This window comes from Botrytis byssoidea (assembly GCF_014898295.1).
Source record: "Botrytis byssoidea strain MUCL 94 chromosome Unknown BBYS_028, whole genome shotgun sequence".
Lineage (NCBI taxonomy): Eukaryota > Fungi > Ascomycota > Leotiomycetes > Helotiales > Sclerotiniaceae > Botrytis > Botrytis byssoidea.
This window is the reverse complement of record NW_024065869.1, coordinates 206879-233492: the sequence shown is the minus strand read 5'-3', so window position 1 is coordinate 233492 and position 26614 is coordinate 206879. Positions and strand designations below refer to the sequence as shown.

At 43.2% G+C, this 26614-nt stretch overlaps 5 protein-coding genes across 5 annotated transcripts; 3 read left to right on the top strand and 2 right to left on the bottom strand.

The window, feature by feature from the left end:
- The first annotated feature begins 418 nt into the window (after positions 1-418).
- Positions 419-2331, top strand: EAE97_010504 (uncharacterized protein). Its single transcript, XM_038881019.1, has 2 exons — positions 419-637; positions 695-2331. Exons 1-2 carry the CDS (start codon positions 499-501, stop codon positions 1516-1518), a joined length of 963 nt encoding a protein of 320 aa, XP_038728137.1. The 5' UTR covers positions 419-498; the 3' UTR covers positions 1519-2331.
- A 728-nt stretch (positions 2332-3059) lies between these two features.
- EAE97_010503 (uncharacterized protein) lies at positions 3060-3932 on the top strand (the record flags this gene model as incomplete). Its single annotated transcript, XM_038881018.1, has 1 exon — positions 3060-3932. One exon carries the CDS (start codon positions 3060-3062, stop codon positions 3930-3932), a length of 873 nt encoding a protein of 290 aa, XP_038728136.1.
- A 4016-nt stretch (positions 3933-7948) lies between these two features.
- EAE97_010502 (uncharacterized protein) lies at positions 7949-10500 on the bottom strand (the record flags this gene model as incomplete). Its single annotated transcript, XM_038881017.1, has 5 exons — positions 9902-10500; positions 9212-9853; positions 9012-9145; positions 8604-8937; positions 7949-8455 (listed from the first exon to the last, which is right to left on the bottom strand). The coding sequence occupies exons 4-5, from the start codon at positions 8649-8651 to the stop codon at positions 7949-7951; spliced, it is 555 nt and encodes a 184-aa protein (XP_038728135.1). The 5' UTR covers positions 8652-8937; positions 9012-9145; positions 9212-9853; positions 9902-10500.
- Positions 10501-17368: 6868 nt separating this feature from the next.
- Positions 17369-23117, bottom strand: EAE97_010501 (uncharacterized protein). Its single transcript, XM_038881016.1, has 5 exons — positions 23061-23117; positions 18564-23007; positions 18326-18508; positions 17879-18276; positions 17369-17800 (listed from the first exon to the last, which is right to left on the bottom strand). Exons 2-5 carry the CDS (start codon positions 22416-22418, stop codon positions 17533-17535), a joined length of 4704 nt encoding a protein of 1567 aa, XP_038728134.1. The 5' UTR covers positions 22419-23007; positions 23061-23117; the 3' UTR covers positions 17369-17532.
- A 227-nt stretch (positions 23118-23344) lies between these two features.
- On the top strand, positions 23345-26577 carry EAE97_010500 (uncharacterized protein; the record flags this gene model as incomplete). The annotated part of the gene is made up of 3 exons (XM_038881015.1): positions 23345-23464; positions 23517-26190; positions 26252-26577. The coding sequence occupies 3 exons, from the start codon at positions 23345-23347 to the stop codon at positions 26575-26577; spliced, it is 3120 nt and encodes a 1039-aa protein (XP_038728133.1).
- Between the last annotated feature and the right edge of the window lie 37 nt (positions 26578-26614).

Here is a 26614-nt window from a genome sequence, read left to right as displayed (position 1 = left end):
CTCCAGGGTACGAGAGTGCGAGGCTGCTTCTGAAACGAAATGTGGCTTCTTCGGCGAACAACGCCGATGAGGGACTGAGGACTGAGGAACTGTACAAAGGTTTCGAAATGTCAAAGAGTTGAGTTGCATTGGAACGAAGGAGAGGAGGGAGTGAAAGGAACGTCTACCAATAGATATATAGATATAATATATACTTACTTTTCAATGGAGTCTACCTACCTAGTAGTATCCATCTACTCTTGAACAGCTTATTACTACCTGAATAGATACCTAGTATGTCTAATCAGAACCATCCCTAGGGATTCGAAACAGAAGTCTGGGCTGTACTTTCCCCCACGAAACACGTGAAATGGCGATGAAAGGACATGCGACGCGACACACATGAAAATCAACATAAACATCACCATCAAAACATCAACAAAGATATCGAGCACAGAGTGGGAAAAGTAACATATTTCCGACAACTTAACCTACGTATTGATACTTCCACCACATACAATGGAAAGTTCACGCTCTTCCCCACAATCCGTGGACTTCAATTCGAATTCAAACATGGACATAACAGAAGAAATTATTAGTCCTCAAGACGCGGCTGGCATAGAATTAGATAATGAAATAGCTTCACTACAGGAACAAAGTGAATTACATTGCCCCATTTCAATTCTACCATGATAGAAAGCTGATCAATTTATAGTCGCATCATTGAAAGATCAACGTAGCCTTCAAACGGCCACTATCCTTTCTTCTCAAGCTTCGAAGTCCATCTTGTCGAATTTACGAAAGTCTTACTCCAAAACGAAATCCACCCAATTTACTACTCCTACAGACTCCGATCCACTTCTTGCGACTTCGGCGGCTCAAACAACCCATAATCTCGAGAATCTATATCGCGCATGCGCATCAATTACATCCTTCCAAATTCAAGATCCAGACCCGAATGCCGTAGACAATGGGCATATATTAGGAATTCGAATTGAAGCCAGCAGCTCGGGGAAGTTTGTTCGCCCTTATTATGTCATGTTAAATAAGCCATATTCTGGATCAGCAGCACTAAGAATACATCGGCATACAGTGCCTCCATGTATCCCTTTGTCTAGCCTGGCCGCAAAATATTTGCCTGCTCCTAAAGTCGCTGAGGGTATCGTCAAAGAGAAACGACAAGATTTGACTGCGTTTGTACGGAAATTACGACGAGAGATTACAGGTTATCATTTGCGTGTGGCATCCATCAAGCATTTACGAAAGAGGTTCTCTTTAGATGAGAAACTAAGCAGGAAAGGAAAAGAAAAGGAGCGAGAGATCGCAGATATCAGTGCTGCTGATGCAGAAGCAAAGCAAGTGAGGATTGAGTGGATAGATGGCAAGGTCGGTAGATGCGTTGTAGGAATGAATGGGGAAGTCGTCAAATGTGTCATCATCGGAGAGGATGGGCGTGACCGTGAGACGGAAAGAAGGGTATTGGGCGGCGATAAAAGAATGGAGGGAATCGCTGACAGATTGATGGAAGGTATATATTAAGAGCTTCGATTTGGGCTTGGGGAATTGAGGAGTTTATTGCTTGTTGTTTACAAATACCCCCGGGACTCAAACGGCGCTGCACCACGGCATTCATCAATTTTCACTACAGCTGCTTCTTTTCAACCAAGATCAAATGTGATCAATCGTATTGAATGAAGAGCATATTACTGAGCTGGAACGTAAGGCATTGACCGAGTGACAGGGAAACGGACTCGAAGGCTAGTCTACTCATTCCAGGCACCGTATACCATGAAGGCAACTCGGTGGAATATAAGGGGTCATAATAGAGATTCTGGAAGGCGCTCCGTAGAACACTTTCAGCGAAGCTTCTGCTGGCTCAACTTCAATAAATCGACTATTATTGATATAAGCCAGACTTTAACTTTGCGGATGGGCACATAGTTGTATATGACTTATAGCAACTAAATGTTATTTTCGCTAAATGTTGAGACAGCAGGCATTCAGCTACACACGCGCGCCCACGGCTGATCGACACTCATCAATAAGAACACCATCACACGCATTAAGCTGTCAGTACATCCTCCTTCTTCACCTGAGTTTCAGATCCTATAGGCTGTAGGCCGGAGGACAATCTGGGGTCGACGGATGAAATAGAAAGTGTATCACGTGATTATCTCTGTACTGATCCAATAACTTAAGCCTGAACTCCACAAACTATTCCATATTGGTACTTGACCTATCAGGTTTCCCATCAACGCCACCTTTGGCTTTTATTCTGAAACACTCGCTACTGTATATGGTTCATTTCTAAGTCTTCACTCTCATCCTGTGATGCGCGCGGGTAAAATGTACTGGATGTGCTCCACTTTCCGTCTAATTCCTTCTATTTTCGACAGGGAAGAGACCTTAAAGAGGCCCGAGCTCTAGATAGCTCACTTCTGCGGCAAGGTTAATTCAAAGAAAAGCCAAAATTCTACTACACATCGTGCCCTGGGATCCTACGTACAAAGCTCACCTCGAACTCGACCATTCGTATGTTACAACCATTGGGAACTCTTCATTCAACTCCAGACCCATTCCATCAATGAGTTGCCTCGAATTCTCCACTCAAGTGAGTAAAGATTCAAGCTCCAAGTTCACGCTTGTTTGATTGCGAGGAGGATAGGGACGATGAAATGTAATCAGCCTTATCTATTATGAATCCTGTTGGTAAGGAAATCTGCCGGCAGGCCTTCCATAAGACATTGCCTCCAACAATCAAGGCATTATTTGTATCGGCCTTGTCTATCTGATCATGTATATCATACTTCCATTCTCCACTCTTGTAATAATGACAGGAACAAACCCATCACTACGCGCCGTTTGAATGGATTCTGGTCCACGACCTCGGTATAATCTATGATCGCAGTTCTAAGTAGCTCTTCGCGCGTATGAAATTGGTTCATACAATTTAATGGCTTTGGAACCTTGAATCGTTCTTTTCTTTCTTTTGTCTTTTCTCACTGCTTAGAATTTGGCCGTCACTTTCTCTACATATATTTCACTCCTATACACGGCCGTCTTGAAGGCCATTTCTCAACATGGATACAACAACTTCTACTTCAACGTCAATCACATCAGCAGCCGATAGTACAATGCAAACAAGTGCGATAGAAACCACTGCATCGAACACGCAATCTACAACTTCATCGCGATCCGACTCCAGCCAACATGCAACAACAGACTACTCCTCTCTCAACATTGCTATCGGAGTCGGTATAGGAGTCGGTATCGCATTGGTTCTTCTAATTGTTGCTTGTGTCCCCGTATTCAAATGGTGGAAACGACGCCGACAGGCTGCTCATGGACAATTTCAATATAATCATCAAGCGCCAGCACGTCAGTTTCAAACCCAATATAAGAATCAATTTCAGGTGTATCATCAGCCATCACGTGATATACAAGCTCCTTACTTTTATCCAGAGGCCGCTGGCACGAATCGAACTTCTACGATCGGGTGTCCGCCGGGCTTTCATCTAGGAACGGCAGATGGTACTTTTCAAACTCCAGCTAATAGACTACCGAATTCGTATCCAGAGAGCGCCGATAGTGCTTATCGAAACTCTTCGAATCGATATACCCCGAACAATTTTCCAGAAGCATTTGGAGTGAATCAAGTTTCTGCAAACAGATTTCCGCCAAACTATTTTTCGGGGGCAATTGGAGCGGATCAGAATTCTGCGAATATACTTCCGCCAACTCACTCTCTGGAGGCAAATGGAGTGAATCAGAATTCTGCGGACAGAGGTCCTTCCACCCTCTATCCAGAGAGCGTCGAAAGAGCCTATCGAAGTCCTGTGAATAGACGTACGGCTGTGTTTGAAATGAGTGATAAGAGACAGACGGATTCGTGGGTTAAAGAGATGATGATAGCTAATCAGGAAGAATTATGGATGGAATCGCCCATACGGTAGGATAAATGAGGACATGTTTCGTTCTACCGGAGATGAAAAGGTGAGTTGGAATAGATTGCTGTTGTATATATCATATTTCTTTTGTCTTTACTTTTGTGGAATTGTAATGCATGCATTTAGCGATAGGTTGGGGAGTTGGGATGTTTATTCGCGAAAGTGGAAAATGTTTGTTGGAAAGAAGGGATTAGATGAATGTGATAAGATACCCAGGGATATTGAAAGATATTAGAATACAATCAATTACAAACCTTCTACAAGCCCCCTTCTTTGCTTTGTTGCTACGCGTGCTTCCAATTTTTCAGTCGAAGAGTAATTTGAAGGGCACGTTAGTGGTGTTGTATTCATATTTGCAGACTGTCGACGGATGGAGACGCAACTCTTTCATTTGAAACCCATCATGTGAAAGAGCAATTAAGTAAACTCTACAGTATGCTTTCTAGTTCACTCTCATATCCAAAGCGCTACCTGCGTTTTCAAACTCCTACTTAAATCTCCTCAAGATATACATATCTCCCGCTCTCAACCCCAATCCCAATCCCAATCCCATGAATGAACTCGACTCGACTAGAAAACCAATACGATATGATGGGATACATTCTTCTCGGTTTGATTACCTATATAGACTCTTTTTTTGTAATATCGATACAAAATATAGTATGCAGTGAGTACATATACATAATACAATTCATCCCAGATTTTAAAAGGAGGATTTGAGAGATTCTTTGTTATATGGGTTTGAGTGTGTGAGTGATATTATGTTTTACTGGGTGGGGAGTTCTGAGTAGAGAGGGATGTTTGGAGATGGATGGATGGAGGGGGATGGTTTTGGGTAGGGAGTTGTGTAGGGGGGTTTTGTAGGAGGATTAGATTGGTGATTGGGGGGAGAAGGGGAGAGAGAGAGTTTTTGTTTGATTGTTTGGTTGGGTTTTGATAGGGATGAGGGTGAGTATAAGTATGAGTATTGAGAGAAATCTATACAACATAATCTTATATAATCTGTACGTATTCCTTTTATTTTATTTTATTTTATTTTATTTTATTTTATTTTATTTTATTTTATTTTATTTTATTTTATTTTATTTTATTTTATTTTATTTTATTCCCTTAGTACCTCTTATGTATATCTTTTTCTAGCTCAAGATTCAAGGCTCAAAATATCATTATATCACATTATATCACATTCTACCCCAAAAAGAGAAAATCACATCCTAGAAACCCATAACCAATAAATTATATCTATGATATCGCCGACCGAGATAAAAAGGATGAGATGGGATGGTAGAACTCACCGTAGCTAGGTACTAGATAGTAGATCATCGAGCTCACAAATCGACATCGGGAACTTGGAAGTAGGTAAGTAGGAAAGTTTAGTAGGTAAATGAAGTATAGTATAGGATAGATTATCAGATTCTATATTTTACACATTACGTATATCAATCATCTAGATTTCTAGCTAGCTAGGCAGGTACATATATTCAAGATGTTATGTTATTTGTGTGTATCTATCTATCTATCTATCTGATAGGTTAGTTTGCATGGAGATCTGTTTGTGTGGGTTTGTATGTATGTATATATGGTATGATGAATAAGGACCTTGCTGATTTGCTTGTGTGCGTGCTTGCGTGCTAACCATTTCAACATCTTGATCTGTTCCCTCACGCGGATTTCATACACGTATATATGCAAGTGTAGCACTCTTTGAATAAATAAGTAAGTAAGTATGAATGAATTAATATCTAGTCGGATGATTTTTATTTCCGAAGCGTAGCCCGCAAGTGAACATGGGCGATATTGGTTGCTGGGAGGTGAGGAGGAAGAGCGGGTTTCGGTTTCGGTTTGTATGGATGGATGGGTGGATGGATGGATGGATTTGCGGGAGATGTCTTGCATATATCGCAAACGTGTTTATTTTTGTGTTGTATGTGTGTATGTGTGTATGTGTACATATATCTGGAGAATAGAGTTCATGGATGATGCGTGGATGGATGGTGGGAGGGTTTGCAATGATTGATCAGCGATGAAAGAATGAGTCAACGAACGAATGGATAGATGAATGAATACATAGATGGATAGGGTAGAGATTACGCAGTGATAGGATGTACGGAGTGTGTTTTGTGAGTACATTATTGTGTACGTAGACACAGTGCTTGCTCGGCAGTGAAAGTTTGTGTGTTTTTAAGAACAGTACGATATGTTCGTTTGGGTGTACATATAGATGTCTGTCCTATGATCCGGGAGCCATTAGGATAGTAGTAGCTAGAGATAATAGATATTGGTAAGTATGATGGAAGCCGGATGGGGAGGTTAAGAAACTAACGAGTTTACGTGGTAGACATGGCACAATAGTACCGCGTTCTCAAGCATGCGAGAAACGAGGTTGCAGAATAAGAAAAAACCAATGGAAAACTATCAAATCTAGTATCACAATCTATTAAGTCATGAACCACTCATCGCGCACGAAGCAAAGTAACACACGCTCTAGAAAATCCGTCCCACATTTCCTTACACAACATGAGTGAATGAACTCCATATTATGGATACGACACTGCCAATAGGCGAGTGCGAATATGCATAGGAGATACGGGCATTGGCGATGCTATTTTGGGAGGGTTGATTTGGGTAGGGCTAGCGGTGGAGATATGTGGTGTTATGATGTGGTGCGATGTGGGGTTTGTGGAGGAAAGGAAAAGAGAGGAAAGAAGATGGAGAGAAGGAAAGAAGATAAGTGTGTGCTCGGGTAAGTGCATTGGTGGTTGGGTGGTGAGAGGGTTAGTGTGATGGAAGTTTAAGCGTGCGATTGAGTGAAGGGGGTTGGAGAAGATGGGTTCTAAGTATTGATGAATCTGGCGTTTCATATGTTCATGGAGGATAATCTGTGGGATATATGGACATCAAGTCTACGATGATTGAAGAACGCTTTGCCAGAATAACTACTCAAGAATGAATGATAGAGTGACCATTCACCTCTCCCCTGCTCCCATCACATGATCCGAAAAATATCAGCGAGCCGGTACCGGGTGTTACTGTAACTCACTCCACGCCGCTCCTTCCATCTCGTCATCGATCTCCACTGAAAGAAGGCAGAATTAAACTTCTACCCGCATGCACAAGGTAATTCGAGGCATTCTAGAGCCTTTTTATAACACTGTTGTAGCACAGCATAGTGTCTTCGCGAATGCGATTGCGGATGCCAAGTTGAATTCAATAATTGAGCAAGTTGAACAAGACGCAAGATTGAACGCTTCACCGGTCAGATATATACATAGCCAAGACTATAGCCAAAATAAGCAATCACATAAATGTCAATTGGTGTCATTAAGACTATCAGTGTTAACTACAATGAAAACATAAAGACTGGAAATCAATTCATCTAACCATTTTGCGTACACCGAGTAGCAAACACCAGGCTACCGCATAGTAAAACAACCAGCCCGCTTGTTCATTCCATTACCGTCAAGATAATCGATTGAGCAATGAGCAAGGGGAAAGAATGACAAAAGGAAAGACAAGCAAACAGGCAACCACCCATCCCAAATTTCTTGCGATCGCAATTCTCACAAAAGCCACCCCTCTTGCCGGAAACACACATAGACTTGGACACCACGAACACCTCCGGAACAAACCAATCAACCAACCAACCCTATCCCCATCCATCCATACCCTTACACCACCACACCAATTAGAGAAGAGCCAGAAATACATGAAAAGTAAAGCGAACAGATTGCAAACCAGAGTATCAGGTAGACAAAAACTGAAGCTGAAGACAAAAAGGGGCAAGCCAAATGAAACTTGTAAGAGAAGATAGACCGGTCTAGAACAAAATGGATACGAAGAGCAAAAATCGTTTTGAAACAAGATTGTGGTACAGGACAGTTTTTTTGGTATTGTTTGTTAGAATGTCGTGTGCGTGCCGATGTCGGTAAAGCTCTTGGAGGTGGAATGTCGCTGTCAGCCTAGGTGCCGGCAGTTTGCATTAAAGGTCTCGCCAATTTGCGACTTAGAGAGCGGTAGCCAATCTATTCTGATTTCATGAGGTTTGATGGTGCAAAAAGGAGTGGTACAGAATACCTAACCGCAGTAATCGGTATCGGTAAAGCAATGCGAAATGAGCAATGAAATTCGTAAATGTGCGAAAAAAGATGAAATTGAAAAGTCGGAGAAGTCGTAGTCGTATCAGTGCAGTTATCTGTATCAAGTAGTCGCCATCGTAGACTCGTCGCCAACAACCGTTGTTGACCATAAGGGGATTCGGTTATGAATTTCCGTGGTGTTCGAGAAAGGGGAACAATGTAAAGAAATGGATGTCTGTGGTTGGCCAATAGTAACAAATAGGCAAGCTTATGGTGTCGCTGCATGGATTTCATGCAGGTGGCCACATTCTCGTCATATTTGATTTCTGGGGGCAAATCGTAACACGGGAACAGAATAGATTTGAGACATTTTCGGATCCTATCACCCAGGTTGTCAGTGGCTGTCATTAATAACTTTTTTTTGATATCAAACGACCAGGCATAGAAAGCATCCTTCACCGCGCTCAACATCTTCCACAAATTCAATTGATATTTGGTAACAATTTATCTTGTGATGTGATAGAGATGACACAATCTTATCCTGCCACATGGCAAAAACTAGAGGAAAACGGGGAAAACGAGGCAAACCAGGAAAACTCACCAAAGGATCAATTTCCAACTGCTTCCCCCACACCCCACCAAGAGCCATAGTAAGATTCCTTGAGAAAGTTCCAGACAGCGACGAGATTCTCAATGCGGTAGCAGTATGTGAGACAAGGTTATGCCTTCATTGAGCAATTACGACAGGTCTTGAGTTTGCAATATTTACACTCGTAGATGAACCAATGAGGTCCAGAATGACACATCGAGCAAATCCACTGGATGAGTGTAGATTCTGACTTGAGAACATTGAAAGAATGACTGCAATATGTGGGAACAGCCATTGCGTTAAGTGTGTGTCGAGCTTTGGTTATGGATTTTAAGAAATTCTATGACTGAAAAAGATATCAGTATTGATCTGCAACGACAGTTCAAAGAATAGAGCTGTGATAATGGAAGCCATACATACTGATTGGGTGCGGAGAATCTGTTGAAGTAGCAAAGACAAGAAGTGAAGAAGGTTGGAAGAAGTTTTCCAATTGGAGAACTGAGGCTTGTTGTTGAAGTTGATATTCAAGAAGTAGGGCGGAGAGCAGATAGAAACTGTGAAGGAAAGTTAGAAACCAGACAAGGACTTCGATTGAACTCTCAAAGATGGAAAATATTCACCAGATCAAATTCTAACCGGAGCAAAGAATTGTGAAAGTGAACTCCAACTTTCGAAGTCAATGTATTGATGAAATTCCGAACTTCTTGTGTGTTTAATTTCCCAAGCGAAGATGTGTGATAGTGAATAGTGTGCAAAGAATTGTTATTGCAGTATTGAATATGAAGGAATATCCAAAAAAACAAAAGTCCTCTCCAAATGAGCGGTCACGGCGAGCCTTTTTATATAGTGAATAGTATGAGAGAAAATAACCAAGGGTACTTTGATAGATGCAAGATGAAATCGATAGAGTTTTCTCTTGTGTTCTCGGATTGGCGTTTTCCTCTTAGTGTATCGTTCAAAAGATGAATTGAATGGATGAAATTGTAGCCAGCAAAGTAGATGGTTTGTTTAAGAAGTATATATGAGATATTTTTGTGAAGGGGAAAAGTATAAGTTGATTCGGATGAATGATGTTGAACGTATAATGAGGCTGCTGTGGGTATGAAGTGGGTTTCCAAGCGAGAAAGCTGAGAGTATGTTTGATGATATTGAAGAGGAACCTATGGTATTGGTGATAAGTAGTTCCAAGGCGGGTTCTATCCCAGATAGTCGTATAGATTCGATAAAGTTTGCTGAGTTTGCTTGCTTTGTTGGTTTGATTGCTGTCCTTTTTTAGTTTCTTGGAAATGATGTCCTGGAAAAAGATGTACCGGTAAGTATTGCAACCATAGGAATTGCAACAAGCAAGTCGGAAGTACACTTGTAATGTAGCAGGGCGAAAGGACAATTGCATGTGTTGGTAACGGCTCGGTATATCGTTATGGATGGAGGAGATTTTTAGCTAGTTTGCTAATCTGCTAGTCTCCTAGTTTTGTGGCCGTCAACAGGAGAAGGGACCAGCAAAGAGTTGTAACCAAAGCAGACAAGGGGGGTAAGTCTTGCGGTAGTAAAACGTCAAAAGAAGGAAGTCGAAGTTTACTAGGTAGTTATCGGCCAAGAAATCATATCCGCCTGTCTTTCTGTCTGAAGAAGCAACACTCCGTAGATGAGTTACTGGTAGATGATGCCCACTTAACTAGCTAGCAAGCCATCAGCATTGAAGTTTTTCGGTCCCGGCCCATCTACATCTGTCTGTTGTATATGATCTGTACCGGACACTGGAAAGAAAAGGTTAAGGGATCCTTGAAGAAGAGCAGGGTGTGCGAACGAACGTGCAAATCGCAAATTGCAAAGATACAAGTGTGGGTTCAAACCTTAAATACACGATGAGTTACCTGAAAGGTTCTAGCATATGGGTCCATAGGTTCGAGAAAATGTGCTTAGTGGGGGGGTTTTAGGAGAATCTACCGTTGGGCTGAAAGGTATGTGAGAGGAACCATATTGAACCAGGGGAAAGGTTCACGATGAAGAATACTGGGGACTCTCGAATTTACGGTAAATGTGGGTTGAATCTGTATGATATGGTGGCATATCTACAGCTGACCCAAATGCACTTTCCTTCCTATTAGGTTTACTATGAGGGATCACATCGAAATCCTTAAACAGGTAGCACCCGTATATAATATACTGTGTTAATGTGACATTTTTAACAAGAAAAGGTGTAATCAGACAGATGCATCACGATACGATGGTACAATGATAAATCGGGTAAGGTATACTATAGCTCACTTTGATATATTTCATCTGACGCCTCACTGAAAATAAACGTTCGGAAGAGGTTTGACATCTAGCCGGGGAAATCCTTTTGGGAGGCCCGAGGTACAAATTCAAGATATTTGCCTTTTCGCGGAAGACGGAATGTGTTTGATTAGTCTCCGTCAAGCAGTGTAGAAGAATGCCAATGTTTGTTATATCATGCTTAGACATCGAGAGGTGGACATGGAGAGAGTTGAGGTACCTGGGCACATGAGATTGAATGGCTGTGTAGTCAGTCGCCTTGGGATAAAAAAAGCGAGCGAGATACAATGATAAACGACGGGGACATAGCCAACCAACCTATCAATGGTTCCTGGACCTGAAGGATGGGATTTAGATGAAAGTAGAAAATGGTTAAAGAGTCATTAATTACCATCTCCTGCTTTCTATCCTCACTCCTTCATTCCAAGATTGCCCTCACATTCTCGATTGTGCTAATATCAGGGTATATCGTCCTATCCTGACTAGAAGCATACGAGTACCGGTATGGTGTAAGTTCTTGTAAAGTGGGGTCCGGATCTTTTTCTGACCTGATTTACGGAAGCTTTGCCGCCGTCTTATAAACTATAAATTTGATTATGCGTCTTTTTCGAGGTCGATTTTTAGTGACCGCGGAGGGGAAGGAGGGATCAGAAGTTTGAGTACGCGGTTTGTCAGAGAGTAAAGGACTGTTGTAACGATATCCCGATCTGACTGCCATGCAGACGTGATCATTTGTTGGTTTGGTGAGATAATCCGTCATCATAACCATACAAGTACATGAGAACGGGGGTCTAATAGTAGGGTATGCTGGACCCAAATATCATCAAGTCTGGTAAATATGTAGGTCGTTGAAAGCGGTTATGATAACGCTTAGCTTACCTTGCTGCTTACCTGAATATTACATTACTCCAACCATGATGACCAATTTGAAGTTTTTGACAAAAGAAAACTTAAGGTCACAACAAGCTATATGTTGCACAAGCTAGGCCGGATAATCGCTATGGAAGGACCATGATTCGATCAGGGATGAGAATGGATTAAAAAATATCCCGGAGAGACTTTCCTCGTGGCATTTGTTAGGGATGTCGATTAAAATAACAAGGATTTTTGGGTGGAGGTAAGGATTATCGGAATCTGCATGGTGAAGGGAGTAGATAATTGGTAACCGAGGCCCATTGAGAATATCAAATTTATTTCTAGACACTATATGAGTAATTATCAATGAAGTGGTACGCTAGTGTAACAGCAAAGGAAGGCAACAAAGTGCCAAAAGGAAGATGATCTAGTTCGACTTCCTTGGAATGGAGTCGTCTCTAAATCAATTCCATTCTATACCTGGGAAAGCGTGAGGGCGAATGGGGAAGTGGGAAACGAGTAATCCTCGAAGATGGTGTGTGTGATACAAATTGTAACATGGCAGATGAGATTTCTTGCTATTCCCCTTAGGTGGACTAGGTAGATTAGGTGGTCAGAAGTGAGATCAGGTTGACATTGATTAACAATGACATGTCTAAGCCATCGAGCATCTTGTCCTGGCTCATTTCATTAGAAAGAAGGGGCAGGAGAAGATCGGTAGGGATATTTTCAGGAATGTGACCATGCTAGTTGCCATGATGGGCCGACCCGTTGTGTAGTCATCACGGATCATTGATTGTATGTACGTGTGAACGGCTTCAGAGCGGAACGGCAGGGCTGTAACGGTCTTTTTTTGTCTTTCAGCCATCGTCTTCTTGTAACACAAAGCAAGATTGGCAGGGCAAAAAGCCGCAACGATTTAAGAAGTATTCATTTGGTGAAAGTATACTTAACGAAGGTATCATTAGCGGATAACTTAAATAGCCAACCATACGATCTCCAATTATCCGGAGATTTTTGATAAACTCCATCTCCAGGAAATCACGGGAACAAATGTGACCCCATTATTTTCGTGATTAAAAGCGACGCATGGGGAGTACCCAGTAGGTGCAGTAGAAAGGTCCCAGCACTGAGGAGTCGGTAAAGAAAAATTGTCACCCACATAAGACAGGTGCAGCTTGCTTTGACGATCACTGCATCTGCAGCAGACTGGAAAATGTTTCGGTCAAAGAGTGGTGTTGCAGTGTTTGAATTGATTCAAAATAGATAGATACAGACATAGAACCTGGAGATATGCGTGATGGTCACGAAGAGAGCAAAGGTCATTCGCATCTAACAAGCATATATTAATCTTGGTAGGCAAGATAGACGAGTTAGACTGGCGACTAGGTTTGGATAATGACACTTTAAATTACACGACATCGACTCCCATTAGTTACCATTATATTCTAGCTAATCATATCACACACAACTCATGTTATGCTATTCATGTATTGGGTCAAGTACATGATTCAATCACAACCGACTGGCTTTATTACGCAGATCGCTGTAGCAAAATCCTAAGCAACGAAAGCGTCTCGAGGATTATGCTGCTCCATGCTGTCATACTTCGAGACGGTGAATGCGGAGACTCAACGTGAGATTTTAGAAACGAGGACATGAAAGGGGCAATATGGAGGGTTACTTTGAAGCTTATTATGACTGCCACCTAGAAGCTTGATGATGTATAACACGTACTCGCACGACTCGCTCTCGTAGTGAGACCTGAGTACGAGCACCCGTATTGAAGAGGTGATGTGATGTGATGTGATGATATTCTTTTCCCCTACCTAGTCATTCGAGTAGGAAGTTATTCCTCTGGGCTTATTCCATCTCATCATCTAAGCCATTTCTAATGAAGAAGTACATGAGATAGATTAAGGTCTAACTTAGTCGAAACTCGCAAAATTGTCAAATCAACTTTCTTCTTCCCTTTTCTCATTCTATTCCACTCTTTACGCCCTCTATTCCTATGCAGCATTTTCCCCATAGGATCATTTTAATCACATTCTTTTAAATTTGATTGGGTATCAACCACGCCACCATAATATATCTATCATACACCACAATCGTTGAACCCCCAGCATGTTCCGCTAGGTAATGCATACCAATTCTCAAAGAAGCAACTATTTTCTTACCAAGCACACAAATAAATAAATGCCCGATGCACATCACTTCTTTGGGAAACCGTTGATTTGGCGGTGCTTGTATCAAAGATCCATGTCTTGTACCAAGCCAGGCTATTATCCACACCCACAATTCAATTCGTGCGCATGCATACGATGTATATCAAAATCCAAGATTCAAAATTCACAATTTTATCACTAAAAAGACTCATCCTCCCAAGATATCAATCGCCAAGTCGCATAGATTTTAGGTAAAACTAGGGTAATGGTCTGAAATTGACTGCTAGACTAGAGATACGATGGAAAAGATTACTATTCAAATTCACATTCACATCATGTCTCATGTAATGTGATGAATCGCCAGATCGGTGCGTTGGGTATACATTCATCCTCCTCCCTCTATTACTAATGATTACAACTCATACATACATATACATACATAGCTACCTACGTACATTCATATACATATATATACATACACAGACACAGACACATACACATACACAGACACATACACATACACATACATACATGCATACACACATGCATTGGCAGGTAGGTATATACATACATCTTCCTCTTTCGAAATCCCAATGATAAAGTAGTACTCTCCTCTCGGTACATCTAGTCTATGATTCAATGATTGTTCGTTCAAGTGAACAAATCCATATGATACCTTCCTGTAAGTAGAATGTCACTGCTTCACCATCTTCACCGCTCTCTATATGTCAAGCTTTGCGGCACTTCACATCATAAGATTCAGGGCCACTGTCTCACAATTTTAAATTTCCGACGAGAATAATAACTATTATGACCACATAGCTTCAACATCATCCACTTTCTTGAGGATCTACTTTACTTCCGTTGGGTATACTTTATTTGCTACTTTCGGGTTCCTGAGTAATGAATCAAGCTGCTAACGATTCAGACTTCACCACTTTAATTTCCAGGTAGGTCTTTTCTCTGTGGCCATGCCAGTCAACCCCTCCCGTGTATCAAGTTGTACGAACATGCTGTATGGATATTTTACGAGTGAGCAGCCAGTCACAGAGGAAAAACGAAGTAGATACCAAGATACCATTCATTTCTTGAATCCTGAACCTTTCCATTTTCATCATCTCTGTCGGCACACTCCCGCCCCATCAAATCTTTTCATTGGCTTGCTGTTGCTGTTGCTATCTCGTCATTGTGATTTCCCCACTCCATCCACCCTTCATCTCGCACTCAGATCCATCCGTATCCAACTCATCGAATTCCCCGCGACCGCTTGTTTCACCAACCTTTTGAGCGCTAGTTGTACCACTGTCTCTAATATCTATCAATCTAGCAATCAATCTAACAACCGTTGACCGATCCGCCGTCGGAACCTTCGATTACACACGAAACCACGTTGGAAAATGTTCTAGAAAACAACATGTTGTACGAGACGGTCTCCAGCATTTCGTCTAACTAGCATGCATAATCTCACAATTTTTGACAACCGGCTTCTAGACCTAGAAATCTAGAGAATCCTTCTAATCCGTGAACAAAAACGTGGGGGCCATGTGAAATCAAAATGGAAATTCGGAACCTCTACTAAAAACCACAGACAGTCACCAAAATCACAACACTTTTATCCTCACACTGAAACCATCATCACCTATCCAGCTGACTTCTATTTCGATCCCACCAACTGCCCCAGCGACTGACATATTCATCTGATAGTCAATGCATGAAATGTACCGCATAACCAATGCGGGCAACAAAACCCATCCAAAAGCACATCCAGAACGCCACCAACACATGTCATGCAAATACATATTTATGAGCCACCAGAATCACGAGAAAACCAGACCTGCCGTCCCGAGATCTTGGTTTTCGGCATATGCTTCGTGTGGACGGTCGACCAGACCAAGATTTACTTACATGCCTACCTACCATACTTAATTCACATGTCCTTTGATCCCAAAGACGAAGACGATATTCCGAACCCGTATCTTACGGCATGGAAAACATGTATTGCAAAGAGCATTCAGCCACCAACACATGAGTTTTACATGTACACACGTAGCTATTATTCTCCTTGCCTATAGCGCTTAAGCAAGAAACACAAAAGTATCAGAAGTGACTCCGCATGTACGTCTAGGTAGGTATGAAATATGAGAAGGCAAGGGCATCGGTATACAAAAACTCAAAAATTGTAATTAACGGATGCCTACCCTACCTACCAACCTCGGTAGTGTGTGAAATGCGCAACACTCACTTATTCCCCTTCATCCGTCTCATAGCCGACCCGCTCTTTGACATCCGGCCCGCACTTCATCGTCCCTCTCCTTTCCATCTCCCTCAGCGCGGCCGAATAAATTCGTCCCCAACGGCTCGTATGCGCCATATCATTTCTATCGTATCCCATAGTATCATACGGTACATAGATATGCACCCAACATAAACATACTAAATACACCCCTCCCCCAATCCGCCAAGCACTCATCACCCAACCCATCTCCTCTCCCATAGCATCGCATCACATCGCATCCTCTTCCCCGAGCGAGCGATCCCGATGCGTTGCCAAACACGGACGGACGTCATCATGTCATCATGTAATCATGCAAAGCTTATCTGTAAACCATCGAGCCATTCAAACGTCCGGCTTGTAACCTCTATCCTTTCCCCTCCCGTTCGACTGGCACTCCATCTGCCACTCGTTCACTGGATCAATCGATGCACGATGACTTATCACGCCACTATTCATGCGCCGGAGCCATCGACAGCCGTATGTGTTCCAGATGCTGAGTGAGGGTGGTATCCTTAGGTAAGCGTTTGATGATGGAATGGTAGTATTTTTGTTCCCTGTGCATAGGCTGGGCACTGGGCAGTAATTTTGTAGCTGAAATGGATTACAGAACGGACAACAGAAGGTCTAGAACAGATCGAATAGTATGACTATAAAATCCCCAATAGTTAATAATTCTTGATATCGTATGTGTATCACTTGCAAGCCAAAAATTCCAATCTACCTCATCCAACCAACCTCTCCTCTCGTGTTGGTAGTCGCCGTCTAAATTCCATTCATTCCCTATATCCAATCTCAAGCTCATGCCTCACATCTCGCATTGCGCATTTTTACAATCCAACATTCGAAAAACGATCAGGTTTCATTAACTCATACAATCCAACCAAGAACACTGCACAACTGAAGATATACCCAATGAGGAATTCCTATACTGCCATACTTAAGAGAACAAGTACTCTGCACCACTACTCGAACTTGTATCTACCTAGCCTTGCCTCTACCTAATCATCTAGACCATATCAAATGGCAATGTAACCCCACGAAACTCCATCTTCTCCATCTACTGCCTACTACGCCACAATGCCATACCTAGAAATGACCAGTGAAAACGACTCATCATATCTTTCACATTCCATACAACCGGAGGTAATGCCGACCCCGCGATGCCATGATCAACCAGTCAGATGTTCAATAGTCAAGTTGCGAGCTTATGTCAAGTAATGTCACGTACGGATACAATTCTAGTATTTGATTTCTACTCGCTGTTCTACGCTGTCATAATACACAAGTGTATCATACTCACAATAATACACTAACGTACGCCATGTCTTTCCACATTCTATTCTATTTGTTACCATCCTCCACCAACCGATCAGACGGGTCCGGTGTGGCTTTTCACATCTGAATCATCTCCAGATGGTGCTGCAACTAAAGCCGAACCGGCACTTGCTTCATTGGTTGCTTCTGGGACCTCTTCTTTCAACTCATTTGTCTCTCCATGCTCATCTCCATTCTCACCATTGGCTTGATTTTCACTACTTAATACCTCTGCAATAGTAGAATCGCCCTCTAGTTCTTTCTTGTGGAAAGTATGTGATTCCGCCAGATTGACCGCGAGGAAGCTCTTGGGAAGTTTGACTCTGTTTGTTCTGATTAGTATTTGTTTGTTTGAAGAATGCCACGGCAGATAAGATGGATTGAAATAGGTCAGAACGTACTGATGGAACTTCGCTCTCAATGTATCAATAACAGATTTCCAATCGGCATGAGCTGTTAAACTTCTTCTCGGAGCACAACTAATACTATGCTTACTGTCTAGCTGCACATCCAATGGATCAAACGTGTGAGCACCTGGACTGATTGTGATACGTATGCTATAAGCATATTTAGCTACATCTTGTGCATCGACAGGAGTCTTGTTCTCAGATTCGTAGAGCTCAAAGCATATTTGTGAGAGGTAGTCAAGCTCGGGGATGGCACTTCGTTTAATCTTCGTTTCAACGCCTCCTTCAAGAATACAGTTTAGAAGTGTATAAATATGAGACTCTTTAGTAAAATATACGAATGCTTTGGCGTCATCCGAGGCTTGCATTTCTTCGAGATCCTGGACGATTTCCTACATTCTGGTTAGACCAATGATCTATGGAGATTGTATATGCTCTTACTTTTAGCAAGGGAAGCGATGTCAAAAGGCCAATCTCAAGTTTCTCACTATCTGCGATACCATATTCTTGTGGACAGATGAAGTCGAACAAGACTTTAGATAGTTTATACAATTCTCGCAATTTTTCCAAGCGAGCGTCGGTTTTAGCTTTCGTTTGGCTACTGCCAGTGAAAAGTCGGAAATACTGGTGGTATTAGCCAAGTTGAACAAGTTAAAGGTCTCTTCACGCAAACACTTACTGATTCTTCTTCACTATTTTTTCCATTCAATACTGACTTCCTTCTAAACATGCGTCGGTGAAGTGTTCTGCTGCTTTCAGCCTTCTCCGCTGGTACAGTCTCATCCTTAGCATTTTCTGAATTTTTAGATCGATCTTTTTCCCAAGCAAGCTCTATTTCTTCTTCCTCAAGAATGCTCTTGCTCGGGGTGAAGACCCATTCGAGAAATTGCCGATTGTGAAGGGCATCAAACTTCATAGTATCGTATAGCTCAGAGATCTTGCTTGGATCTACTTTCTCAGGATCGGAAAATTCATTAAAAAGCTTCTCCCATCGTTCCTTGAATAGCTCGGCATCTTCGCCACAGCACCAACGAGCTTGAATACTGCTCGTAGCATTTGCTTGTGACAAAGCCGAACCTGCTCCTTTGCTCTCCTTATCTCCAGGATTTACAATTGCGTTGAGTGATGTGGAGGCGCCTCCGTAAAGTTTGCTGAAATTGTTACGCATAACTCTCCTGTGGAATTTCATCAAGTGAACAACGTATTTCTGCACAATCGATGGTTCTGGCATATCCGCTGGCCAGGCAAACTCAGGAGGTGCTTCCATTCCTTGTCTCAACAGAGTCTTGAGCTTCTTCTTGACTTTATCCATCTCGTCTTTAGCTGCGTTGGAGTCATCAAGTAAATCCTTGCGAACAGTAATGAAATCTGACGCCAAATCCTTTTGATTTGTGAAAGCAGATGCCCATATTTGAGCACTGGCTGTTACACGTCTCTCGGAGCTGCTGAATACATGAACTTCGTCAAGAATGTCCTTGTTCATCAATTGAAGGTCGTTTCGCATTGTTTCGCCAAGTTCTTGTGCTTGATATCTAGCAGAGTGAGTGGGCTCGCCACCCCATTTGACAATGAGCTGGAGTTTGTCCAATACAAGGCTCTCCTCCGCTGCGGTTATACGAGATAAAGTAACGCCAGATAACGAGTCATTTCGAGTGGGCGATCTTCTCTCCGAGTTCGCAGCAGTCTTTGCTTTATCGGAGTGTTCAAGACTTGGATCAATTACAGCAAGGTCTTCTGGTGCAGGAGGTGGTATCTCAGAATTTGGAGATTCCTCAGGCTTTCTTTTTCGGAACATGGGCTTGATTTGTACTTTTGTACCTGTCCATCCACCTTTCTTCGCCAGAACGTTCCTTAACGATTTCAGCTTTTCTTTATCCTCGATACCCTCATACGCTGCAGCATCAACCGCAAGCATAACGCTGTCCAACGCAGCTTCGCCTATTAAGAGGACTTCTTCTTGATGACCTTTAAGAAGATCGATAAAAGGTTTGGTGTGAAACGTATATTTGTATTTCTGCTTGGGTGTGCGATCAGCATGTCGAATTACAGATACCATGCCTTTTAGCTTCCACGTATGTTTAGGCGCTGGCGGTGGTAGTGTTTGCTGATCTTGTCCAGGAGTAGGCGTAGGTGTGTGTGAGACCGTAGACGTAGCAGAGGGCACTTCGCTGGGACCAGGCACTGCAGGTGGTGGCAACAGTTCGGCAGAAGGAATGGCTGAGGTGTCCTGTTCCGCAACTAGTGGAGGTGAGGTCTTCGGAGTTGGGGCAGCAGAGCTACCAGGCTGAGGAGAACCTGAAGTTGAAAGTCTATGTGATCCATGATTAGGAAGATGTCCGTGAAGCATATTTGTCATGCTAGGTGATTTGGAAAGGATGTTTTGTAGGGCTGACCGATGATTGTCTTTGAGTACTGGCTCTTTTCTTATAGTAGTAGGACTCATTGTTCCGTCAGTAGGGGACGTTACACCACTAACGGGTTGTGATTGTCCAGTATACTTTTGCTTTTCGCGAACGAACATATCTTTCAATATACGTGCACATTGCTCATAATACTCCTCATTGTCTTTTACAAAACTCCACCCATTAACATCAATAACGTAGCTTTTTCCTTGCGCACGCAAAAGGTCGAAACCGCATACTCTCTGGCCAAAACTGTTAGCAATTTGAGTGGCCATAGCGGATTCCTCTTTTGTCAGAGCTGTGATGTAGCGGATTTCTTTGCCATGAGTATTACGTCTGACCAAGCCATCAACAACGGGGGATTTGCGAGTTTCGGCGTGGCAAAAGGTTGGCCCAACAGTATATGCTTTTACATCTTCAGCATTGTCGACGCGCATAAACTTTTCATATAAATAACTGCTTCCTGGTTCGGATATGGCACGAGGAATTGTGAGATCTTCTACATGTTCAGAACTCTTGTTGCCAATCTTCCGGAAGAGCTTTCGACCTCCTCCACCTTGGCTTTGGGGATAGTATATGCAGACATTGTGATCTTCACCACTGACTGGCTTTTCCACGAATGGCTTGGACAATAGCACACCGTCAACACTTAAAGTGTCCCCGTTGTCGATAAGTTCAACCGTCTTGGGAGCCACCATCTGGCCACCAGTTCCATCTTCGGGCCCTTCTAGGACAAGACCAGTAGTATCCTTCAGATGTTTTGCCATCTCCGGTGTGAAGACAGCTGGACCTCCATCCCGATTCACTTCTATACGCTTGGGCGTGGGCACATTTATTTTGTCGAGAATTCGCAAACAGATTCTGCGATCCCATAGAATTTTCTGCATGGGTACATCATTGACACAGAATGGTTTTCGTGCCTGCACATACGCAATGGCTTTGTCGAGAGGAAATCCGTCTGAGTAAAAGGATATCAAAAAATCACAAATTGGCCAATTCTCGACCTCCTCATCCAAGATAACTTTATCCCCAAAGATGACAACCTCAAATTCGCCTTTTGAAATCAAGCGATTAAGGATGTTTCTACTAGGTTTGCTTCTTGCTTTGATATCAAGAGCGCATACTCCAATCACGCCCCAAGGTGCTGGCCTATTCTCATCTTCTTTTTTCAAATGTAGGCCTCTCTCACTGCTAGGGCTGTGGCTGCTGGCGCCGGTGCTACCACTGAAACGTCTCTTGGCTCGACTCCTAGATCTTTGGGGGGGCTGAGGTCGTGGTTGAGCCTCGCCTCTGGCAACAGAATTTCGTTTTGCTATCTCTGCAGCGTGAGCTGGCGGTTCTCTCGCTGTAAGTTGATGCCCATTTGGTGCGTTTGGTCCGCCAGAAGTAGTTGTAACAGATATATTCGAAGTTTCTGGTGGAGATACTCCAAGCCCCTTCACTGACGAGACTGATGCTGTAGTCGTTCTTGTAGTTCCTCCATTCTCAGAACCAGTTGCAGATGCAGCAGAACTTATTACACCACCTGCTCTGGCTGATGCTAAAGAGTACATTGAAGATACTGACATTCGTTTTCCGTCCATCTCCTTAACGGATGCTCGTGGTCGAAGAGTAGGTTCAGGAAGCGGTATAGGCACACTCTTGTTATCATCTGCCATTGTTAAATTTGTTTGGGGGTTTTTGTCCTCTGCCATTGGTAAATTCGTCTTTAGGGGCTCAGATTCCTCAACAGCAAAATCTTGATGACTAGTTCCTGTGCCTTCTAAGTTTAAGCTTTCTTCCAAAACGGCCAATGCAGCCGGCGATCTTTGGCTGTATGTAGAAGATGTTCTAGACTTTGATAATGTTCTTGTAGATGGTGGCATAGAAATACTTGCTCGTTCGGAATTGAGTTCTGTGTGTATCAATGGTTCTGCGTGCCTCCCTTTCCTGCTCAATGACGCAAGAATGCCACTGCCGGACGATAAGCTGAGCGAAGTCCTTCTCACTTTAGGTTTGGGACTCAAATTCTTTGTTGATTGTGCTTCTTGGCTTGCAGAATTGGATTTGTTGAATGTTGAAAATCCGACCGCCTGTTTATCGGTACTAGGATCATTAGTTTCCATCATTGCGCTCTCACCTTCTTGTGCCATGATTGTGGGCAAGTGTTATCAGCAGGTCCACGGGTATCTGAGATATGCATATGTTGGGTTAGGTATGCAGTTTGGAAACTACTGTCAAGCTCTTGAAGGACGTGTGAATGCGAAATTGAAACCAGGACTTTGACATGAGAAAGCAAACAAATCATGACCTAGGTATACTACTGTAGATCTACCAATATTGACTGCTGGCAGGTTAATAAGTGAATGGTAGGGAGAGAAAGACATATTCTCATATTTCCAGGTTACACAATCTTATCGTGGCAGATGACGATTAATGCGGCAAGAAGGGGGAAAAAGGAAATTCAAAGGATAAGACGACGAATGAGATGGCATCGATTAGACAGCATCGACAAAGATGTGTGAGACGAGAGTTAGATATCTACCTAGGTAGGAAGGTAGGTAGGAAGGTAGAAAGGTAGCTGGAGGTACCTAGGTACTGTAAGGAGAAGATAATATTCACTCATATATTGGGGAACTGATGTAGGTATGGGTCACCGGTGGGTGGGTGTTATGTCATGTTATGTTATATTATGTTATGTTCTGAGTGAAGGAGGGAGTGAGTACAGATGTAGAAAGGTACCTACTCCGAAGTAAGCCAGTGGCTGACAGTAATAACAATCCATACCTAGGTAATTATCGCTGTCTTACCTCTACGATAAGGCTGTTTCTAGTGATGGACCGATAGATAGCTGGGGCCCGGCTCTTCCCCACGCCTCACTCATGTCTATGTACCAGTAACATGAGTCTAGTACAGATAGGTACAGGGATTAATTGATTACATGGTGAAAGAAAAAAAAAAAGTCCACCATACTACAGAAATATTGATTTTTTTGATCATATTGGTTAACGTCAAGAACAGCGGCGCAAACAACAAGCAAGCGCATTTGATATTGGAAATACTGTTGCGACTTTCTAAGATGCCTTCATCGCTTGCTACTAATGTTCAAGATGGTCCAATTGTAAAAAGACAGAAATTGGACGTTGCTGATGCGCCCAAGAAAACTTTGAGGGAATCGAGAATCTTTACTCCATTTCGTGTTTGTCCTCTCATTTCTCCCAATTGACCATATTGCTGACTTCTATAATAAGACAATTGGTTTAGTATCTTCGACTGCCGTCCCCTTCACTTCGATCCCACTCGGCAAAACCACATTTCAAATCACAACCTCTGTAGGAAGATGTCTACAAACGTACGACCTCAAAAGAGGACTCAGCCTAGTCTTTCTCACCAGACCACGAACACCAGCAGATATAACCGCCACATTAGCATGGAAAGATAAAGTCTTCGCAGCATGGGGAGGTCAGGACGAAGATGGTAACCAGGGTCTCTGCGTATTCAAGAGAGGAAAGAGGATTGAGGAAATACCACTCCCCGCAGATCTAAAGGAGCCAATCAAGCAGATTTTGGTCTTTGGCACATGGATAGTAGGATGCTGCTCAACCAGGATAGAAGTCTGGAAAACCTCGACATACGAACATTATACGACTTTGCACACTACCGCGGCGCAGAAAGGTGGAAACGAGATTACCGGGGGGATCTGTAATATGCCAACGTATCTGAATAAAATATTCGCCGGAAGAAGAGACGGTGGAGTTGAGATATGGAATGTCAGCTCCGGAAAACTGATTTACACCCTTTTACCACCAGGTCCAAACTGTGGAGCTGTAACCGCTCTACAACCTACACCAGCATTGTCTCTTCTGGCAATCGCATACTCCGAAGGTCCTCTAATAATTCATAATGTGCGGGCAGATAAGACGGTCATCCATCTCAATGGCGGATCTGAGTCCACCATCACTTCGATATCTTTCCGGACAGATGATCTTGGAGCTGGGGAGGATGGTAAGAAGCCCGGTGTAATGGCTACTGCAGGACCCGACAATGGCGATGTGACATTCTGGGATCTTAATGGGGGTGGCAGAGTTATGGGTGTTCTTCGAGGTGCCCATAATCCACCTTCCGACTCTGGCGCGACAGTCAGTGGAGGCCTGAGCAAGGCCGAATTTCTCTCTGGGCAGCCTGTCCTGGTCACCAGCGGCTTGGATAACTCTTTGAAATCTTGGATCTTCGATGAAACGCCCTACTCCCCGATACCCCGAATTTTGCACTCGCGCAGTGGGCACGCTGCGCCAGTCACGCACCTTCAATTTTTACCTACCGATGCAGATGGTGCGGATGCAGGTGGAAAATGGTTGCTAAGTGCTGGTAAAGATCGAAGCTTGTGGGGATGGAGTCTTCGAAAGGATGGACAAAGTACCGAATTGAGCCAAGGAAACATACGAAAGAAGGCGAAGAAAATGGGTATCCTAGCCCAATCTACACTGGCAAATGAGCCTAGTACGACCCTTGAGGATCTTAAGGCACCCGAGATTGTGTGTCTGGCATCGTCATTAAATCGAGACGGTGGAATGGGCGCACATCCTGGAACCGGAGCGATTTGGCAGAAGGGCCATCTGCAAAAGAAGGGTACAGACGCGACAGCAAGTGGGGTCACAGGATGGGAAAGCGTGGTCACTGGTCACAAAGATGACAAGTTCGCCCGGACGTGGTTTTGGGGAAGGAAGAAGGCGGGACGATGGGTATTTGAGACTGGTGATGGCGGAAATGTTCGAAGCGTTGCTATCAGTCCATGTGGCACCTTCGCGGTTGTTGGATCAGAAACTGGTGGACTTGATATGTTTAACCTTCAATCTGGTCTTCACCGACAACGATACCCGTCAAAACTTACACCGGCCCAAGCAAGAAAGTTGAAAATTCAGCAATTACAGGCTGCCGAGACTGGCAAGGAGATATCTTCCGAGACGGTAAAAAACTTTCAAGCTGGACTTGGTAAACACAGAAAAGCGGTAACGGGTGTGTTTGTTGATTCACTGAACCGCAATATCATCAGTTGCTCTCTCGATGGTAAGATTAAATTCTGGGAATTTGGAACTGGTAACCTTGTTGATGAGATTGATTGGTTCCCGATGGTATCTATCACAGGAATGAGATACCATGCGCCGAACGATCTCATTGCTGTCTCGTGTGATGATTTGTCTATTCGAATTGTTGACATCGAGACCAAGAAAACCATCAGAGAATTATGGGGGTGCCAAGGGAGTATCAATGACATGTGCTTTTCCAATGATGGACGATGGGTCATTGCAGCCTCGAAAGACTGCGTGGTTCGAGTTTGGGATCTTCCTACTGGCCATTTAATTGATGCAATGCGAATGGAAACTCAATGCACTGCACTCGCCTTTTCTGGTACAGGAGAATTCCTGGCCACGACATGCACGGGACAAGTTGGGGTCAATCTCTGGAACAACAAAACTCTTTTCACACATGTTCCTACTCGACATATTTCCGAGAAAGAAATTGCTTCTATCACAGCACCAACTGCTTCCGGTGAGGGTGGCCATAATGTCATTGATGGCGCATTCCAAGATGAGGATGAGAGTACTGAGGATGCCGCACCTGCTTTGTCGCTGGATCAACTAAGCAAAGATATGATGACTCTCAGTGTAGTTCCAAAGAGTAGATGGCAGACTCTGATTCATCTAGATCTTATCAAAGCCCGTAACAAGCCCACAGAAGCACCAAAATTGCCAGAAAAGGCACCTTTCTTCCTTCCATCAATCGACTCCGCGGCAGGTCCATCAACTCAAGAAGAAAAATCGATAGATAGCGCCGCCGAAAGATCACGCATCATGAAACTCGACCGCATTGCTTCGGAACGCTCCTTTACAGTGACTCTCCGATCTGGCGGCGAGTCAGGTGATTGTAAGTTTCAAACCCCCCTTTTCCTCTCTCGTTTACCTATCATTATGCTAACATGTCACAGACACACCATTCATCGATCATCTCAAAACTCTCTCTCCATCCGCCGCTGATCTTGAAATCCGTTCCCTCTCACCCACTTCCAACGAATTGATCCACTTTATCCATGCACTTACTTCACGTCTTTCACAAAAGAGAGATTACGAATTGGTACAAGCATGGATGGCTGTATTCTTAAAATTACACAACGAGGAAGTAGCTAGTAGCGAGGAGCTGAGAAATGCAGTCATGGAATGGAAGACACAACAGGAGAATGAAGGTGCGAGATTGGGAGACTTGGTAGGTTGGTGTGGAGGTGTGGTGGGATTTTTGAGAAGCCCCAGAACTTAGGATGTGCTGTTTAATTGTTTGTATAAGAGCGATGCTA